At 41.1% G+C, this 15,732-nt stretch overlaps 2 protein-coding genes and 1 long non-coding RNA gene across 3 annotated transcripts in view; 2 read left to right on the forward strand and 1 right to left on the reverse strand.

The window, feature by feature from the left end:
- Window positions 1–405: 405 nt before the first annotated feature.
- Window positions 406–14,859, forward strand: LOC103467744 (uncharacterized). Its single transcript, XM_008414405.2, has 9 exons — window positions 406–1,462; window positions 2,539–2,763; window positions 5,085–5,243; window positions 8,296–8,367; window positions 9,086–10,150; window positions 10,479–10,586; window positions 11,779–11,828; window positions 12,582–13,671; window positions 14,446–14,859. The coding sequence occupies exons 1-9, from the start codon at window positions 827–829 to the stop codon at window positions 14,599–14,601; spliced, it is 3,561 nt and encodes a 1,186-aa protein (XP_008412627.1). The 5' UTR covers window positions 406–826; the 3' UTR covers window positions 14,602–14,859.
- LOC108166446 (uncharacterized) lies at window positions 5,143–7,475 on the reverse strand. The gene is made up of 3 exons (XR_001776801.1): window positions 7,309–7,475; window positions 6,801–6,962; window positions 5,143–5,213 (listed from the first exon to the last, which is right to left on the reverse strand). It is a non-coding gene; the product is annotated as an uncharacterized LOC108166446 (long non-coding RNA).
- Window positions 14,860–15,715: 856 nt separating the features above from the next.
- LOC103467955 (uncharacterized) overlaps window positions 15,716–15,732 on the forward strand; it is a 2,136-nt gene continuing 2,119 nt past the window's right edge. The window contains exon 1 of the mRNA XM_008414715.1: window positions 15,716–15,724. Coding sequence (XP_008412937.1) covers window positions 15,716–15,724 — 9 coding nt within the window. The remainder of the gene's footprint in view (window positions 15,725–15,732) is intronic.

A 15,732-nucleotide genomic window follows, 5' to 3' on the forward strand; every position in this document is an offset into this window, starting at 1 on the left:
TCTGACTAAACACTGAATAAAATATTTTTTTCTTTTTAACTGATGCCTATMTGAATATTTTTGTACTTATAGATCTTAGAGATGTATATAGATCTTGTGTATAGAGAGTTAAGTACACATTAAGAAAAAGTCGCTCAAAACTCAGTGAATTTCAGAACAAATTAGTCTGTTTATGAATTAATTTGCTTTCGTTTGTTGCAGACAGCGTAGGTTTTAAAATAATGACGCCATTACAAAAATTGTTGATAGGTTAGTTAGTGTGATGGAAGCTGTTCACCAAACATGTAGAAAGTAATTATTCTTATTATTTTAATAACATAAACATTTTCTGGAAAAAGGCTGAACATGCAAACTTATTTTAACAGAAATGAGTCCAGAAAACAAAACTCTGCTAAAACAGAACATTTTCTCAAATATAAAGAAGAAAGAGAGGCTTAAAAATACAGAAAACTTTGGGATTATTCTTAAAACTACTCAAGAGWTTAAATTTCCAAACCCTTTACCAGAATAAGAACGTGAGGAGTCATGACTCAGATATTGAGTAATTTGTTTTTGCTGCTGCAAAGAATGTTGAGAAAAGTGACTAAAAATGATGGGAAGAACCAATAATCACCGTGCATGCACCGTTTTATTTTGCAATGTAACCGGAAGTCATTTCATCCAACACGATTTATTTGTGTCTTTACGCGCGGTGGAAAAGTTTCAGTCCTGAAGATGCAGAGCTCTGGGCCAAACATCCTCCAGCAGTGAGTTGTGAGTTAAAACACTGAAACATGGTATTTCACCCCGAAAAATCCTAATATTGTTTAAAAACTAGAAGAAGAGAATGACTAAAGACGGTGATAAAAGCGCAAAGTCTGCGCTCCGCAGTCAGAAGCAGTCCAGGACGCAGCAGCAGCAGCAGCTTTTGGTCCAGAAGAAGAAGAAGAAGGACCTGACTGCTGAACAGGACACACAGTCTGGTCAGTGGGAGAGTAAAGCAGACATGAAACCAGCCGGACCGCAGAGAAAGCAAGCGGGGAAACTCTCTGGAGTCCCCGCGGAGAGCCACCGGAGCCCCGGCGCGCAGAGGAAGCTGTCGGACGCCAGCAACGCCTCGGAGGACCTGAGCAAAGACTCCGGCTGCCCGTCCGGGAAGCTGTCCTCCTCGGACAGCAGCTCGGAGATCTCCGACTGCGCCTCGGAGGGCAACAAGCGCGACTCTCCAAGCAGCGATAACGAGTTAAGCTGGATCGACGGCAGAGCTTATGAGAGCCCGGACAGCGGGGGGACGCGACAGGACGCGCCGTGCGTTGCAAAATCTGCGGCAGATACCTGCGCGCTCCAGCCGGATGCGGCGGCGGCGGCGGCAGCGGGGCTCTGTTCGGGTAAAACAGCCTTCATGGATCTCCTGATGGGGGAGACAACCGAGGAGCTGCAGAGGGAGGTTGAAGACTTGAGGTCAGAGAACGAGTATCTGAAAGTAAGTCGGAGCTCAGTGCGCTATTTTTAATTTTTAAAATTCTCTTTGCTGGTTTCCGTTTGGAATAACATAATCGTAACTATCACCAAGTTTCTATTTTTATTGTATATCTTAAATTGTTTGCACTATTTTTGAAGTTTCCTTTAATTTCTATGTGTGTGGCAACTAAATTCTAATTTTGGCATTTCAGTCGTCCTCTCTCACACGTCACAWTTCAAGTATTGATCACAATATCTAAGAAACCAGTAAAGATGAGCTTATTGGCATATTTTCTTCGAAGTAAACGTCAAGTTTTACTGTTAATTTGTTTATTCTCTACAAAAATGTTTTTATCTTGTGGTTAGGGTTGGTGGGAAACCTTCAACTTCTAGGAACCTTCCTGTTATTTTTAAGTTAAAACCTGAAAAACATAACTTCTAAGTAAAGACTTAATGTATAATMAACTACATTATTAAATAAATGTATTTCTTTATTTTTTGTTAGAAAACCTGGTATTTATGTAAAAATCAACTAAATAAAAAGAGGAATCTTAAACTTCTTCCTTTCTTTAGTCAGACATTGAAAAAAAACCCAATACATCTTCAAACTAGTTCTGTGACTAGAATATTTTGCTCTACCAAAAAATTTCCCATAAACGTTGTTGTTTTGTGACCGTTTTCAAGTGATATAATGATAATAGCACAATAATGTAAGTACACATTCTTAAAGATSAATAAACTTTCATTTCTAATGAATATTTAACACTGGGACTGGAAGACATTTTAAATATCCAAAATAAATAAACAAAACAACAAATAAAATGAATTATGAAGTCTTTGGAAACAAAATTGCCCTTCAGAAAAAGGAGCTGGCTGAAACCAAAGCACCAGACTGAAGAATTTTGTCATCCAGTTTTTGGTAGAAAAAAAAAAAAGATAAAAATAATAAACTATGCAAATGGAAATTGTTAAATTCATTTTAATTTATCGTGCAGTAAATTGATTTATGCTTGAAACTTGACCAAAAACCAATGTTTTCTTTTMAAAAAAAGCCCCTTTATTTTCCCTGAATCATACCAGCTGTGTTGTTTGCCACAGGATGAGGTGGAGGAGCTTCGCTGCGAGATGCTGGAGATGCGCGACATGTTCCAGGAGGAGGAGGTGTACCAGCTGCAGGAGCTGCGGCTGCAGCTGGAGCAGGCCAAGAAGACGTGCCGCATCCTGCAGTATCGCCTCCGCAAGGCAGAGCGGCGCAGCATCCGGGTGGCTCAGACGGGGCAGGTGGACGGGGAGCTGGTCCGGAGCCTGGAGCACGACATAAAGGTCTGGACCCTGCAGGAATCAGCTAAAACTAGCTCAGTCTGAAGCGAATTAATCGTGATTAATCAATTACTGAAATAACTGTCAACTAATATAGTTACTGATTAGTTGCTAACTGAAGTATAGACTCAAAAAACCCCAACAAAGTCAGAGCAGTAATGAAGCCAAACCTGTACGAAAAACAACAAAATATTTTTTATGAAGATATAAATAAAACCCTTTTTTTTGTAAATATATTCTACTGAAAACTCCTGAAGTGTCAGTTTTAGCTTCGTCTGGTTCTAATTCTGTAAAATAATCTCCTACTAAGCATGTTTTGCTATTATTTGGTTAATCCAAAAAATAATCAACAGATCAGCCCTGTACTGTATTTATGTTAAGTCGAGCAGAAAAAGCTGAGATTTACACACGTTAGTATTAGAAAGTTTATTGCATTTTAGACAATAAAATGTAGAYTTTCTTATTGAAGAAAGGAATTGAATTATGTGTTTATTTGCATATTTWAATCTTTTTATTTTATAATATTTCTAATAAAAAGTTGCAGTACTTTTATAAAGAAATTATTTTTTATATGACTAAATGAATGTGCTTTAATTCCAAATGAAAATTTACAACATGTTTGCTGAAACTGTATCTAAGTTGTGACAGTTTGTTATGAGACAGAATCTGTGAAAAAATAAAAATAAAAAATCAAGGCGGTTTGGCTTCTCCCAGTGCGAACTAGAAACAACCAATCAAAGCCAGGAGGCGGGTTTTAGCGCCGCCAATCACTCTTGTGTACTCTCCCTCCTTCTTTCTGCTAAAGATACTTACCTGACGGTGGATAAACGGTTTTTCTGTAATGGTAAGTTGTTTCTCTGCCATTAGCAAGTTTAGSAGCAAGTGCATGAAGTAGATTGACAGCATTAAGACCCGCCTCCTGGCTCTGACGGGTTGTTTTTGGTCGAGAGCGTTGCATTTCTTCAGACAGTTATAGTAGCGCAATGGGGATGTACAGGAGATCGATCTTTTCACAGATTATTCGTCTCATGTTAAACTGTTATGGTAACAGTTTTAACAAATAAAAAAAACATAGTTTCATAAATGTTACATGCTGCAACTTTAAATAAAACATCTGCAGAATATGCCAATGATTTATCTGATTAATCATGAGAATAATTGTTGGTTAGGGATCTAAAAACTAACTCTAAACTAACAGTAAAAGCTCAAACCTTTTCTGTGTGAATCATCAAATTGACTTTCGAAACCTTTTCTCCAGTTATTGCTTTTATTCTTGCTCATACTGACTGGAAGAGCTCAATCTGTTGACTGTAGCCTGAATCATGGATGTTTGCTCTGATATAAAGTCGTTCCTGCTGCTCACCAGGACCACAGTCATGTCAAAACAGCCTTTCTCATGCATCCTGTTTATATTTTTAACATACAGGATTGTAATTAGGAGCTGACTTGTTCTCCCATCTACCAGAAACATAAAAGTGTAGCGACTGTTGAATGTTTTCAGTACGGTGCCTGGCCTGACTCTGACTCCCCCTCTGCATCCACTCAAACGGAGAATTCCCGTCACAAGAATTTCCTTGTAAAGTGTGTCAGCCAAGACCAGCTGCTGCAGAAACCACGCTGCACGCGCTCATTAAAAATAACGACACCACTGCAGAGTGGAAGCAACCCACTCTTCTTTTTCCCTCACAGGAGTTGCCAGTGTTACACCAGATTCTGTTACCACTGCATATTGTGACGCTGTTGCATTTCAACATTATGCTTYGTCAAAAACGTAAGCTTTATGGGCCGGGGGGGAATAAGGAAAAATCCAAACAAAAACTCATCAGTAACATCTGACCGCTAAYAKTATGACTTATCATATGTTGTAACCACAGTTGGGTAGTAACTAGTTACATCTACTTTATTACGTTTACTTGAGTAGACTTTTTACCAAATACCAATTTTACTTTTACTTGAGTAAAAATATGTTGAAATAATTCTACTTTTACTTGAGTACAATCATYTCTGACTGTAACTTATAGTAAAATATTAAATATTTTTAAAAAATTGTTTCTCGCTCCTTCCTCAGAAGAGTAATTTGTAACTATCTGACCACTAATATTATAACTTTACATTTTATTATTTGGAGGAAGGAGAGACTTAGCAGAAACAGTTTGGTTTGAATATTTAGTATTGATCAAATACCAAATATTTTTAAATATGTTAAGGGTMATAGGTATGGCAAGGTGTGGTGAAAAAYTGCAACAGCGCCTCATACGGTCACAATTGTTACACAGGATATGACRTAACAGCTGTTGCTAACCATCTTTTCGTTTCGCTCCCAGGTTGCGAAGAGCGTCTCTCTCCGCCTCTACAACGAGCTGGAGGCGGTGCAGAAGAAAAACTCCCAGCTGGAGTGGGAAAACGAGATGCTGCGGGAGAAAACGCAGGAGCTGGAGGTCGCCAAGCAGGTCCTGCAGAGTGAGGTGGAGAAAGCCAGAGAGGTGACTTTTATTAAAAGTCATCAGTTTAACCATAAAATTGCGCAACGTGACATTTCGAAAATAAATTTGCTTAAATAAAGAGCATGTAACTTTTACTTAAAAAATGTTTTTTATATATATTTTGGCTAAAACTATTGCTATGGTGTGATAGTACGTTATGAGACAGATTTCGTCAAACAAGATGGCCGCCATGGATGTGCTCAGATCGCTCTGAACTATGGAAACCCGAGGAGCGCATTGGTGAAAGAAATACAGATTTCCCAACAATTAAAGCTGCAAGTTGTAATTTTTATTAAAAAAAACAAAAAAACTTTTTTTTTTTTTTACATATTCGTTAAAACTGTCACCAGGTCCTGACTGTTTGTTGTGAAACAGATAATCTGTGAAAAGATTGATCTCCTCCACCTCCTTCCTGAGCTAATGTTGCTGTTAAAAGAAATTCACCGCTACTGACCAAAAACAACCAATCAGAGCCACGAGGAGGGTCTTAGCGCTGTCAGTCATCCTGATGTAGTCGCTGCTAAATGTGCTAATGGCGGAGAAACAAATTGCCATTACAGGAAAACCGTTTATCCAGCATAATCTGTATGTTAACTAGGCTAGCAGTCATGACAAGCTATACATTGTTTTACAGATTGTCTGTCACATAACAAACAGTCAAAACATGGTGACAGTTTTAACAAATATATACAAATATATATATTTTTAAATAAAAGTTAAATACTTCACTACAGCTTTAAGAAATTATAATTAAAACAAGCTGCTGCATTTGATTGCACTTTAAAAACACAAAATCTTACCAAGTATTCTTGGTCTAGTTTTGATTGCAAACATACTTGAAATAAGACAAAACTGACATAGAGTTTGATTCAAGTAAATAAATCCTTAATACTGATGAAAAAATACCAGTTTCACCAGAAAATTATTTCATTTATAAGATGGAAAAAATCTTRCTAGAACTGAAATAATCTGCCAGTAACTAGTACTTTGTTTTTTTTAAAAGAAATATTAAGTTATTGACTTAAAACAAGCTCATATATCTTGATRAGAAGTTACTTATAAGTTAGTTTTGTCTTATTTCAAGTGTACTAAGGTGTTTACACTAGAAACTAGACCTAAAATACTTGGCAAGATTTTGTATATGAAATATTTTCAATTAAATTTCTACATAAGTTGCTCAGTACTTGAGTCGCCTTTTTACCAAATACTTTTTTACTCTAACTTAAGTATTTTCTCGGATGGTTATCTTTTACTTTTTTGTAAGAATATGTTAAAGTAGTGCTACTCTTACTTGAGTGCATTTTCTTGGGTATTTTGACCTCTGCTTGTAGAAAAGTGAGACTTTCAGCTGCTTCCATTCACTCTCGCTCTATTTTATACAATATAATATTGTCATTAAGGCTGTTCTGGTCAAACAGTAGGGCTACTCTTACTCATCCCACCCCTGTATGACACTGATGATTTATAGTTTCCAGATATACATTAGATAAAAGTGAAGCTTTCAGCTGTAATAAACGTCCATCTTTGTGGTCAGGCATCATCCTCTCCGTTACCCACCACAGCTGCACCCATCCAGCCAGCTGTCCCCTCATCCCTGGGTAAGGCGACCCTGAGTGATATGAGAGGAGGGCCGGGCGGCAGCTGCTTGGTGCYGGGGATGGGTGAAGCAGCCCGCTGGTATGCTTGGGCCAGAACCCTGAGCACAGCTGACACAGTCGCCTGAGATGACAGAAAAAAAGGCACAGAGATTACAAAAATAGACCCTCTGCGACTTTCTGCCGTTCTGCTTGCAATAAGCTGGGCTAAATCTGGATCAGGACGTATTTTGGCATCCAGGAAGGCGTCGGTGCCCGCATGCACTGACCCAGAGCCTCCATCAAACGTTTTTATCCAAACGTTGACGATTCTCCAGCACTGAACCATCAGGCTGAGTTTTACCCATCTAGATCCCTCGACCACCTTGGAGGACAGTGACATGTGTTCGGTTTAATCCTGGATTCAGCACTTTGGCTCTGAGACAGCCGCTAGTCTCTTTGATCCCAGCAGTGAAATCCACTTAGATTACCTAATCCAGGGGTCTGCAACCTGTGGCTCTGGAACTGCAAGTGGCTCTCTGCGACTTCCACAACGGCTCTTCGTAATCTTTGGCTGGAAATGATGAAAGAATGAAGAAAAGTTTGGCTGTTTTTCTATTTTTCATTGCATTTTAATGAAGAAAAAATTAGATTAAAGTCAGAATCTGAGATTTTTTTTTTGTTTTTCTCTCTTTCGTCACCATAAAAATAGAAAAAAAAAGGCGATTTCGCACAAATAAATTTCCTACTGTAAAATACTCTTCAAAAATTACAAGTTGTCTTTTTCTGAAACGTCATGCTACACTTGTGGCTCTAAGCTAGTTTTATTAGCCTAATCTGAGGGCAGGAATGTCTGTTTGGATTTTAAAGGTTTCAGACCCCTGACTCAGTGCAGATAGAAGTGGAGGAGAGCAAACATTTCAGAAACTGAAGCTGTTTCACATATAATGTGTTAAAATTGAAAGAGAGGAATAATCTGCCAGTGGAACTAGAAAATTTTAATCAGCATCAAGAAATTACTGACTTAAAACAAGTTYGTGTATCTTGCTGAAAAGTTACTCTTAAGTTATTTTTCATGTTATTTCAAGTGCACTAAGGTATTTGCACCAGAAACTAAACCAAAAATACTTGGTCAAATTTTGTGTTTACAGTGAAGAAGCTTTTAGTCCTGGACTGGGGGAGCAATGTAGACTTCCAAAGTATGAAACCATCGTTTCTAATAAATGAACTTTGAAGAAACATTTGGTGTTGCAGCATGGCACAGTCAAACTGACAGAGCAGGTCCCACCAGGTGGTGCAAAGCAGAAAGTTAGGACTGAAATCAGAATCGATGGCTGTGGAAAGTTAACTGAAGTAACTTCCAAAATCAAGTAATCAGTAAAATAACCAAGTTACACTTCCTGTAGGTTTATAGAAATATCAGGATGTATTAAAAGTTTCTGCTCAAATCTCAACAGAAGAGTTTTTTTCTTCCTCAGAGCACGTTGAAGAGGAGAAGCATCMGATCAACGGTCAGCAAGGCAGAGAAGAGACTTTCTCAGCAGATGGAGGTATTTTCTTCYTCTTCTGAAACTTTCAATACTTAGTTCTCATATGACATCAACTTTGTAGCTGACAGCCATCTTGGTAGGTACTGTAACTAACTGGCATGACAGTTGCTACAATGAGGCAAGAACTAGCTCTTGCCTCATTTCTATCCAAATTATAAACATAGAAGTATATTACAAGTATTACTGAATTACAGGTATTACTCRATTACACCTCTGTATRTCAGTGATATTTACTGCAGTCCTTACTGTGGAGCTAGCAAAATTAGCTAAAGTAGCTTTTATCTGAAAGCTAATAGGGACATGTAACCAATGTGTTTGTTAACATGTACTTACTCTACCAGAACCAGAACATTGAAGAGTTCTTGCTTTCTTTACAAAGCCGTTAAAACATTGATTGTACGCGTCCGTAGATTTCAAGCTCCTCCATGGTGGGGCATTCTTTGCGTTTTCTAAGTAGTGAACTATGTYAGAGTAGGAGATCGGAGGCAGCTTGTCCACATCATGTGACTTGTTTCCATTCTCTGTTTCAAACGGGTCGATCCCAACAGCAGCCATTTTGTTGATATATTTTTCTGCACATTGGTTAAGAGTGTCATTGTACTTTCTTTGTGTTGGTCTCRAAGCCGTGGGTCCGCTATGCTTTGCACTGCGTTTGCCTACCAAGATGGCGCAGATCACTTCTGTTTCACTTCTGTCGCCTCTGATTGTCTCGTTGAAGGAGGACAGCACTGACCTGAAGTGCCAACTCCACTTTGCCAAAGAAGAGCTGGCTCTCATGTGCAAGAAGCTGACCAAGCTGGTGTCAGACAGCGAGGCCATGCGAGAGGAACTGGCCCGGTACCAGTCGACGTACGGAGACGTAGACATCCTCCCGCTGCCTGAGGGCAAACAGAGCTCTGCCCATGCCAGGGAAGCAGAGGTCAAAGTTCATTTGAAACTGGTGGAAGAAGAGGCCACRCTCCTGAGCCGGCGCATCGTCGAGCTGGAGGTGGAGAACCGCGGCCTCCGAGCGGAGATGTGTGACCTCAGGGAGAAAACAGGAGGAGGAGGAGAGGAAGACGCTGCTGATGAGAATCCATCGCTTACTGCAGCAATTAAAGAAGGAGAAATGAAGACCCAGAGAGAGAAACCAGAGGAAGGACAAGGGAATGCAGGGGGAGAGTCGATCTGCAGCCAATYGMTGGCGGACAAGCAGATCAGCGAAGGTCGGGAAGGTCCGGTGGGCGGAGAGCAGGAGCCTCCATCCGGCCAGGAGAGAGATGCTAACCAAACAGCTAACGCTACGCTTAAAGAGATGGCCGCCAAAGACTACGAGTTTCTGCTTGCTCTCAGAGATCACGCCTGCATTTTATCTTCAGCCATTCAGGTTCTGTCGGTGCCGCCCAGAAACGGGCACAGCTCCCCTTCGTCATTTCCCCTCACTTCCCYGATGGACGTGGCCCCAACCGTCCAGGCACAGCGACCGCTAACGGAGGCGCTGGAGCTGCTGCAGGCCATGCTGCTGGCCTTCATCGAGAAGATGGATGYTCTCCTCAGGGGCGACGATAAGGGCCCTCAGAAGGAGGGATTCGCTTGGGATTTTTCCTCTTTTCTCTCTGCAAACTACGAACGTTTGAAGGAGTTGCATGTGGAAGAAGTCTGCAGCATGCAGGCGAAACAGAAAGCGAAGCAAGGGGAAGTTGTGGACGGCCGCAGGGATCCCAAGCTGCAGCTGTCGTTGCAGATTCTGTGGATCCTTCATCAGTGGTGCAACGTTAGAGGAACCAACCTGGAAGGAAAAGAGGTAACAGATGAAGTATTCAAACCTATGGAAGTTTTGAAATTGAAGAATTGATTAATTGATTAATCAGATAAAAATGTCTACATAACATTTTCCAGAGTCTAAGTGTTCCTTGGTCTCCGTGGATTGTATCAGATTTTACTACTTACATATTTTCACTTTCCTTCCACTTCATAAACATACAAAGTTCTACTTTGCATTAATTTGTTCCATAAATGCCTAAAAAATAATTAGTTTACAGCATGGCAAAGTGAAAAGTTGTCATTTATTGCATGTCTTTTTTTTTTTAAAGCTTGGTTAAGAACGTCTCGTTTTCTGTTTTTATCCTCAGTGCAGAGATAAAACCCTGTCAGCGCTGCTTGGGTTGCTGCAGGACCTCAGCGCCGAGCTTCGAGACGACAGCAAGGCGAAGTCGGCTGCGTGTGAGGAGGCAGCCGAGGTAACGGTGCCGCTCAGACGCCAATCCTCCCGCTGAGTGTGAGGCTGTCTGACACAGTGGGAAGTCCTCCCCATGATCTCTGCCTGCCTCATGAGAAGACTCATGCCAAAGTATTTAGGGTAATCTCTTGTAGGAGCTGCAGCCAACCAGGACAGGCGTGTTCAGATATACAAACTCTATATGCAGGAAAATTCTCCAAATTCAGCTTTTCTGCTTTACTGTTCACACCTGATCTTTATATTAAGCATACACAACTTCAAACATTGCATTTAATTATTTATTTGTCCTTTCTTCCCAGACTGAGAACATTTAGTCTGCAGTGATAAAAAGACTCTAAAGGCGTGCCAGCAGCTTTATGTGGCAGCGTTTCAGCTTCAACTTCAGCAGGATAACATGCTGATAATGTGACTTATCATCATTATTGCTTTTAGATTTAAGTCGGATTCATGATTACAGGCTGCACAGTCAGGGAGGATCCAGAAAAACAAAAAATGGGTTTGTGGACTTCGAGAGCCAATCTGGTTATTGACAAATATTAACAAAAAAACATTTATTACTAATTAATTACTCATCAAGTTGATTTTTCAGGGCATCACATGGAGAGTTTGAACTCATAACTGGTGGGTTTCCAAAATGGCTGCTCAAACATGTGGTCAGTTATATACAAAACAAAACAATATATTAGCATAAATACTATATATGGAGATACAGTACAGTTAAATTATAATTAGCAAAACTAAATTTATGCTTTAGTTTYAGCTCTTTAGCATTAACATCTGCTAAACACTATGTTGATATTTAGCTTTAGCTTTAGCATTAGCATAACTAGCTTCCTAGTTAGCGGTGCCCACCACTGCCAGTTTGACTTCCTTGTGTCATAACTAGCTTTGTRTTGGACTGTATAATTATAGAATTGGACAGTTTGCTCATATATTTTATATCAGATTTATAAAATATATTGAGGTTATAATTCTGTAAAGTGGTGCTGCACAAATAAATAGAGTAAAAAATGAAAAGTAGCCCTGAATAAGGCAAAACCTTATTAGGGGAGGCCATTTGARGGAACTGGAGACTTTAAGTGACTAATATGAGCCATAGATCTACATTCAGTTGGAATTTAGCTAAAAATCCAGTTCAGATGAAACATTAATTTGCCTCATTTGTTTAATTTGCTTCCTCTTTCTTTGCTCAGCTTTCCATTGGTGCCGTTTTCCACGATGGACAACACGTTGAAGATCACAGGTTGGTGTTTTCCTTTTGTTTGCAATGCTTTGCTAGCAATTGTAAAAACTACGACAACTAGACAACAAGGTTAGGAAAAAGTTTTTATAATAGAAAATGGTGATGAGAGGAAAGTGGGTCAGTTATGCTAGCTTGACTTTGACAGCCGTTAGATGTAGAAGTGGTGCAAAATTCGATGTGTTTTGGCTCAATTWAAAAAAAAAGGCGACTTAAACAGCAACTCTGTTACTGATCATCAGTAGAGCAGGAGTTTAAATTAGCTAATCAATCACCTGTGTGTTCAGACGATCACTTATTAATAATCGCAAGATAAACATCAAACCTAAAACTGTAGTAGACTGAATATTCGGTTCTTTGTGTGGGAAATGTTTGTGTGTTTATTGGTGTTGAATACTGACACATTAGTGGAGCTGTTGTCAGTCAGTTGCTATGGCAAYGAGACACAGAGTGCGAGATGAGAAGAACAGGAGTGGTTTTGAGTTATTTTTCAACGGTTATTTTCTCTTTGCAGCACCACACTGCACTAAATGAATAATACCTACATCTTCAGGTTATATTAGGGTTACGGTTATTAGGTCATTTTGTTGTGCAGCTACGGATGGCAAGAAGAAGAAGAGCCTTTTTGCACTTTGGCATTGTTCGACTGTGCACAGTTTCCAGATGTAAACAGTAACATGCAACATGTCTGTAAATAATTGACTAATCACTATTTGTCTGATTAATTGTTTCATTTTTCTCTTGATGCTTCCACAGGATCTGCAAACTCCGACAGCTGTTTTCCCCTCGCGGCCCACGAAGGAAGAACTGGTGCTACCTGAGCCAGGAGGTGGCCCAGCTGGACCGAGAGGATCCAGTTAAGACGTGGGACCACCTAATCATGCCTCTCAGCTTCCCCGGTCTCAATTTTGAGCAGATGTCGACGGAACGCAGCCACACCGCCCCGGAGAAGACGACTTTCCGCATCTACTACAGCCCCCCGTCGGCCCGCAGAGTCCAGCTAGCTCAGCTGAAGCAAAGCCCCGCTGCAGACCGGGCGTCYGTGGAAACCTCGTCTCCCTGGTGCACGCCRCCGACATCCTTCTCTCAGCTCTGCCTGGGCTCCTCCGCTAACCTGAGCGACGACATGAAAGAGATGACGGCCAGCTGGAGGCAGATGGTTCACGTCGGCTCTTYGGAGAAGAAAGGGAGGCTAGCAGGCCGCTGGGTGGACGTAGCCTGCTCAGGTACGCAGACACACACGAAGCCGCAGATGGTGAGCGTTGGCCAGCAGACGGATGAAACTCAGGGGTTGAGAAGCGGGTCCTCGCTGGTTTCTGCTCGCTCCCAGCACATCTCCACCTCGCTGGACGGACTAGCAGGTCGAAGGAGCGCCACTTCCTCCCCCAAACCGTTCCGCAGACACTCCTCATCTCCTTCCTCGCCCCCAAGTTTGAGCTCATCTTCGTCGTCCTCCGGCTCCAGAGATCGAGGGCTGTGGCACCCGTCGCAGCAGAGCTCAAMYGGCCTCACCTGGACTCGGCAAACTGGCACCAGATCAAGCCCAGCCCAGAACCTGAGCCCCTCCAAACTGCCCACCAGATCCACTAGCGCAAACCGGTGCGGCTTGGTGACCGAGTTCCTGCGCCGGGTGAGCGGCCGGGCGGACAGAGCCACTGCGGGTTCGGGCCAGAAGACAAAGAGCGGGGTGAAGAACCTGGAGCGGGCGCCGACCAGACCGCTGCAGAGGAACGACAGCGTGACCCGGATTGTCAACCAGAGGTTCATTAAGCAGAGAGAGAGGGAGGAGAAGGGAGGCGGCGTGAACCAGAGAGCCAGAAACAGTCAGAGCACRGCCGCAACAGAGGTGAGGAAAGAAGCATGGCCTCCAGGCGGGGCTGGGCGACAAATAGGTTTCATTTCAGCAATTGTGGATAGAAAAAAACTGAAATTTTTGCATTAATCTCAGAAATTTTMTAGAAAAAACAAGATGATTTCTTAGTTTTAAAACTCAAAAGTTTCATATTTGTGGAGCACTTAAGGATCTATAACACTAAAACAGCGGCAACTTATTCCTCATACATTAGGGTTGACGTAAAACACCTAACTGTAGGTTTCAGACTTAAAAAAGCTGTTCGTTTCCATTTACTTAAATCATTATCAAAATAGCACTGCCACTGAAACTAACAGCCAAAGTGAATTTATTACGCAAAATTCACATTTTGCGTATTTTTAATACTTCTATTTGGTTCTCAACTGCTTCCAAAAACAGCCCAAGTGCTTAAAAAAAACACCTAACCATTTTTTTAAATAATAATTTAATGTTTTTAGCTATGTGGAAAAYGAGCAGTTTCAAAAACCTTGAGTCACATTTGGCAGGCACTGTGCTGTTACCTAGCAACCCCAGCCTTGCCCAGCCCCATTACCTAGCAACCAAAGCGGAACTCTTCCATTTCCACTCTGGCTTCATTTTTGTTTAATAAATAATAACAAAGTGGAACATGTTGTTTTTAAATTGCCATCACAAGAAGGTGTAGTTTCTTTTCACCCTTTTTGTAATGGTAATTTAGAAATAATTTAAATTACACTTTTTTATTTATTTTATTTTTTGTAACTTCCTCCCTTTATTCTGTCTGACCAGGATGGAAACTACGACTGCAGCTCGAGCAGCACTCTGACCTTCTGCTTCGCTCGTCCGTCTCGTCAGAATCAGAGGCCGACGTCCATCCCGCCCAAACTCCAGCGACACAGATACTCAGCGCCGGCGCAGGCTGCTGCAGACTCCAGCTGTGGCTGAGAAGGAGGAAAAAATATGGTGCTTTTTAGCTTAGAAAATGCCAGAGATAAGAACAGTGTAGGAGGGTTTTCATAGTTACTGTACAGCTGTTTTAAAAGGCAAAATCTGTTTTGTGTGGAGTGTTTAGGAGAGCTCTGAGCAAACTGTTGGTGCAATCTGAATGCTCATCTCTTTTTATAAGTGACTGTATTTGCTTAGCTTTTGATTCAATTTTGTATTTTCTAAATTCTATTCAATAAATTTTTGTTCAAACGTTGACCTGCAGCAAGTGGTTTCTGAATGGTAAGTCAACAACAAAACATGCCTTTTCCATCAGCCATTGTACAGTGCATACACTTGTAAAACCAGCTGACCAAACATGCTGGAACTTCGCTTGAGTTGCTAGGTGATGGACTGGGGTTGCTAGGTAACGGAGCAATGGTGATTGAACGTGACTTAGCATTTGGGAGGTTTTTAAACGGCTCACTTTCCAGATACCAAACAACAAAAAGTGGGTGTTTTTCTTTTTAAACCTTTTTTTTTTTTTTTTAGAAGCAGTTGAAATCCAAACAGACGTACAGAAACACACAAAATGTGAATTTTGCATAATGGGTTGTCTTTCACCTTCAAAAGCCTGATTACCTCCCAGTCTTTACTTCCAGGACGTCTGCTGACTGTTTATGCCACACGCTCCAAAAAGGAAACATCACCTTCTGAGAAGTTAATAGGATGAGATTTCCTCACTTGTTGAGGTCACCACCCTCCTCTCCTCCTGCCTCTTTATCTGTTTGACTCTTTGCTTCCAGTGATGAGAAAAACAACAAGCAGGTCGTTCTATCGGATATGAATTTCTGACTCTCCCTCAGACTGATCTGCTCAAACACTTACCCCCTCACTCAACAGCTGGTCGGCTGCGGTCAAGGACGGCGCCAGCACTGAAGCACACAGTCACACGGGGGTCAGATTTCTGCTCAACCACATGTGCTTAAGATCTACGATTTCAAACAAAACATGCTGAAATATCTGCTTTTCATTAAACACAACAGTGAAACATTTAAGCAATTAAAAAAGACAGATACTTTCTAACCCATATAGTAGCTATTGGTTTGATTTTTTAACAAATCACTGCAGAAAGATGAATAAAGCCATACA

This window comes from Poecilia reticulata, linkage group LG7 (genome assembly GCF_000633615.1).
Source record: "Poecilia reticulata strain Guanapo linkage group LG7, Guppy_female_1.0+MT, whole genome shotgun sequence".
Taxonomy (NCBI): Eukaryota; Metazoa; Chordata; class Actinopteri; order Cyprinodontiformes; family Poeciliidae; genus Poecilia; species Poecilia reticulata.